This window comes from Antrostomus carolinensis, unplaced genomic scaffold (genome assembly GCF_000700745.2).
Source record: "Antrostomus carolinensis isolate BGI_N321 unplaced genomic scaffold, ASM70074v2 scaffold975, whole genome shotgun sequence".
Taxonomy (NCBI): domain Eukaryota; kingdom Metazoa; phylum Chordata; class Aves; order Caprimulgiformes; family Caprimulgidae; genus Antrostomus; species Antrostomus carolinensis.
Window position 1 is genome coordinate 29,405 of NW_010316865.1, and position 4,967 is coordinate 34,371.

At 40.4% G+C, this 4,967-nt stretch overlaps 1 protein-coding gene across 1 annotated transcript in view; it reads right to left on the reverse strand.

The window, feature by feature from the left end:
* The window catches only part of ENPEP (glutamyl aminopeptidase), a 37,243-nt gene that overhangs the window by 1,966 nt on the left and 30,310 nt on the right, over window positions 1-4,967 (reverse strand). Inside the window, exons 12-17 of the mRNA XM_010168363.2 lie at window positions 4,091-4,218; window positions 3,925-3,980; window positions 2,951-3,101; window positions 2,109-2,182; window positions 1,910-2,011; window positions 1,630-1,800 (exon numbers count right to left, since the gene is read on the reverse strand). Coding sequence (XP_010166665.1) covers window positions 1,630-1,800; window positions 1,910-2,011; window positions 2,109-2,182; window positions 2,951-3,101; window positions 3,925-3,980; window positions 4,091-4,218 — 682 coding nt within the window. The remainder of the gene's footprint in view (window positions 1-1,629; window positions 1,801-1,909; window positions 2,012-2,108; window positions 2,183-2,950; window positions 3,102-3,924; window positions 3,981-4,090; window positions 4,219-4,967) is intronic.

Consider the following 4,967-nt stretch of genomic DNA (forward strand, 5'->3'; position numbering starts at 1 on the left):
AGCAAAACCAGGACAGTGCTGCAGTTTTACTTCCTGTTACAGCACAAATGGTTTTTGCTGACAGAGTGGAGGGGTCCCTCAGCACACACATTTGCAAGATGAGTAGCATGGTCATGGCTTCAGCTGCAGAACACCCTTAAGTGGTTGTGTGCTGGGAGTTAGGACTGTCCTCTTTTTTCCTACATATAAGAGACAACTTTCTCAATCTATTTGCTCTTTTCTCCTTCCTTGTTATTTTAATATTAGGTTAAGAGACAAGTTCTCCCTGCTTTAGGGCTAATTTTATTTTCTGCAAATATAGGCTGATCTAGTTAATTAATTCATGTCTTAATCATGTTAGTGATTAGTTATTGAATGGCTTTAGAATATGGTCATTGTGGTCACAAGAATTTAGGAATACAGCTACCTCCTACCACTACCACTATTTTAATTACTCTAGCTCTTATATTTACTTTTCCTGAACCTCCCGTACTTCCTTGTTTCATCTTGTTTAAACTTGGAACTCTTCTAGGCAGAAACTCTTCCTTCTTAAGATATTTAGAAAGGGCTCCAACAAAGTGGTGAATGTCCCTGGCGAAGATGTTTGCCTGCATCTCTGCTGTGTGATGCAACTACATGCAGAGTTAAATAAGCTTAAAGGAGCTGGTGTGTCTATTCAGAGTGGCAGCCTGGGGAGATGCTTGCCCAGTCCAACAGCTGGACCAGCCTGGGGCAGTACCCAGACTCCCATCACCACCACGGCGGCGTGAATACATCAGTAACAAGTGACAGAACAAGAGGAAATGTACTCAAGTTGTGCTGAGGGAAGTTTAGATTGGATATGAGGAAGAGTTTCTTTCCTGAAAGGTTTCTCAGGCATTGGAAGGGGTTGCCCAGGGCAGTGGTAGAGTCCCCATCCCTGGAGTATTTAAGAGTTGTGTAGACATAGTGCTTAGGGACATGGTTTAGTCAGGACTTGTCAGCGTGAGGTTAATGATTGGACTCGATGATCTTAAAGGTCTTTTCCAAACCAGGCAATTCCGTGATTCTGTCATTTCTGGTTCTAGCTCAAGTACCTCTGCACAGCACTTCAGGGAGCGTTGCAGCTTCACATGGATGCTTTCATAGGACTGTTAGTAACAATTGCTCAAGGTTGTTTGCCTAATTTTAGCTACTTAGGAGGTAGACATCTAGTGTAAGCAAACGCCCTCTGTAGGCAATGGAGGGTGACTGGCAACACCCAAAACCAATTCTTCCCGTTGATTTCAAGTCACTTTCCTGGTCTGGGATTAACAGTGCTCTGGAGATCCTGCCTCCCTTCACTGATTAAAGAGGAAACATAGAAGGCTAATTTTCTCCTGATGCTTAACTATTAGGTAGCTAAAATTATACAGTGTGAAGGCACTGTTGGAAGAGCTGAAGGCTGTTGATTGTGTGCAGAAACTACCATGTGTTCAATACCTTTCCACTAAAGGAGTAAGGCTTTTTTCCTCCTATGATACAATCTCAGATAACTTGTCTTGAAAATGTGGTGCATTCCTTGTGCTGTAATTGACAAAAATGACAGTACAGGATTGAGGAGAGGAGAATGAGCAAACAGTGACCACTTGCTTCTGTAGGAAGATAAAGATCTTTGTGAGTTTAAATCACCTGTCCAAAAGGGTGATGTTCTTCACCGATGCCAGGCCATACAGAAGCTTTTCTTTTTCTTGAGCTAATGGAGTTTCTTGGTATTTCCTGAACATGTAATTCCACGATGACTCATTGCCCGAGTTCTGCATCCCGTAGCGATACACCAGGAGTCGGAGATTTGCAGGAATACTAAAACAAAGAAACAGCACTTGAATATTCTTCCCCTTCTCCTGTTTAAGATCTGTGACCAAGTCACATGCCATGTTCTTCACCAGCCACAAAAGCTGTAAGCACTCACGTTTTTTCTTGTAGCCATTGCTCAAATAGTTGAGAAGCGTTGTTCAAAGATTCTGTGTCATCCATACTGCAGGCAAAGTCTAGAACAGATGCACGTAGAAGCCTTTAAAAGAGAGAGAGAGAAAGATATTTTTCTACTGCTTAGCATTCTTTGAATCCATCAATAATATGAGAAGGGGAAAAAAAAAAGATCATTCAACCTCTCCAAATGGCTTCCAAAATCATTCCAGTGCAGTTGATCCACAATGGGTTTTACCAGGTAGCGAAAATATTCCTGAAGTAGAAAAAGGGGGTTGGTTACTTGTGTGGATTTCTTTAAATAGCAATATATTTGTGTTCATAGTTTATTCTCCTTCACTTTTCCCAGAACTTCCATCTCTCAAACAAAAAGTAGCACAAACATGCACACCCATCATCTGTCCAGGTCAGCACAGCACACCAAGTCTGAATGCTTGCAATGCTGATGCACAGACAGGACAAAGGCAACCTGCTTCTCTCCAGCTTTGTCTGTGCTCTTAAATGAAGGTTGGGGTACAGCAAGGACACTCTGCCACAACTGTTTTTCAGAGACAGTGCTGAGTTCAGGACATACTTATTTTAGAGACCATTAAATCATGTTCAGCATGTTAGGTCAACTAACAAACCTGCTCGCTGCCACATTGAGCTATAGCCATCCTTTGTGCTGAGGACAGGTGTCAGAGATTTTGCTGCCCTATATGTACTTCTTTATTGGATGTAGGACAGCCTTGACTACCAAATATTTGTACTGTGATTTATGGTGGTGGATTATGAAAATATTTAGGCATAATTTCTTTCCTCCAAGTGCATAGTCCTGAAGTGAGAATCCAGGTAATTCAGAGACAGTACTAAGCAATTTTCAGCCATTTTTTAAAGAGTGCGGTAACAAAAAGTAAATACTGATAGCCTCAGCAACACTGAAAATCACTTGAACTTCAGTATTATTGCTGTTACAGATCCTGAACTGCCAGATCCAGTCATCCCACGCAGGAATGGTTTGGGGTTTTTTTTTTTGCTTCATCACCTGAAACCGGGGATAGAGATTTGTGTCATCTTCAAGCATGTTTGCGAGGTAAGTTACAGATGATATAACTCTATGCCAGGGTAAATAGTCTGATTCAGCTGTTAGGTATCTAGTGAGCTCCAGGGGAACAGAGTAATTCATGAGTCCCGCTCTGTGGAGAGGAGAAAACAGCTTCTGTTATTTTAATGAATTTTAAGAACTTTCTTCTTTAAAGATATTAGAACACTATTTATTTTAGAAAGTCTGAAATAATAAATTTTGAGATGGGGAAAATAGTCTGGAATGTAACCGGGGAGGTGTTTTCCAAAGAGACCACTGACGACCACTGTCAGTCAACACCTAATCGCAGGACCTCTCACTGATGCTCACGTTGTGCAGCAGCCCAGTGTGCCCAGAAGTGGGCAGCTCTCAACTGACTACATCAGCTCCTGTCACATGAAAAGGAATTGCTAGTTCTGGAGATAACCTGAAAGGCTGAGGAAATTCAGATTTACAGGCTGTCACAGGAGGTTGCCTAAAGTTTTAACTGTGTCAGCATGGTTAGGTACAAGACCTAGAAGTTTCCAAGAAAGTTTGTAAACATGATAGCTGGGGTGGTAACTTCCTAATGCCATGCTATGCATTGTAGGCATGCCTCTGATTTTCTGGACACCTAACTTCTGGAGTGCTTCTATTATTGTTACTTACATGCCAAAAACACCCATTTCTAAGACCTGTGCAATTAAAGTCCTTTTTTTTCTGCTGCTGAGCTATAGGGGAGCATTTCTCTTGACTACATTGGTACTGCACGTTGTCATGTTGTCAGTACATACTTGGATTTGCCCCTTTTGGAGGACAACATAAGCCAATGAACAACTAAGGCTTGTAACCAATTCAGGAATTTTCTTTCAACCACCTGAGTTGAGTTAGTTCTAATTAATAGGCAATGAAAAGTGAAAAACTTGTGTTGAAATCTCTGCAGGGAATTATTTTACCTTGCTAAAGCAAAGACATCATCCAAAATCCCTGCACGGTCAGCAGCTGAAAAATCCTGTGTGAAAAGAGGAATAGAGTGATAAAGAATATATAATTTGCAGAAAAAGCAGTCTCCACAGACCTCTGCAAGAGACCCACCAGACAGGTTAATGTCACGACACTCACTCTGTGGTTGCTGACCAGAAGAGCGCTCAGCCTGGCCCAGTTTTGACTATCGTAATTCACCCGGTAGAATCCAATGTGGTCTGGATTTACGTTCACAAAAGAATCAGGAGTCGATGGTATTGTAATTCCTGCAAAACAAACAGTTAGTGGTTTTTGCATCTTATATGGCACAGAACTCATTGGAGATTCCTTGACTCCAAAAGCAATATTTGGTTTTAATGAATATCAAAATAAGATCCAGATCTTAATTTTATGTATTCATTTTTTAAATGGTTGTGAATAAAGATGAGTTATTATAGACTTTAATGAATGGCAGCACTTGTCTTAGAATAATGAATTGTGGTAATTACTTGGCCTAGCTAGGTTGTTAAATTTAAAATGGAGATCATTGTAATTAGGGTGAGGGTGGTGAAAATTAGTGTCATTGCAAAAAGTAAAAGATTGCAAAGAAACAGTTCTTGCAACTATCTCATTAAAAAGGTTTTTCACCCTCATGATTACTATTAGTTTTAAAGTTCTCATATTTTATCCTCTGTTCATTTCATTTTTCAGTTTATTTCAACTAATCTTTTAAGGGTTTTCTTCCCTGTACTCTTCTCTGTTTCAATTTTTGTAGCTATAGATAAAGGAATTACAAAATAGGCTGAGACTTCACTCAAGCACTCCTCTTTAAGGAATATCCAATTTAAAATGAATCCCTGAAAATTGTTCCTTCCTCAGAAGCTTGGCCTGGTCCAGTTGGTGCTGCTAGTTGTGAAAGTTTTTCTATTGTCCATTGAAGGGAGTGGTCTTCAATCTGTGGTTTGAGGGTGGCTGGAGTTAAAAGCACTTTTCTGTTTGGATGACCCATACAAAGTATTTCAAAAGGTACTTTTTT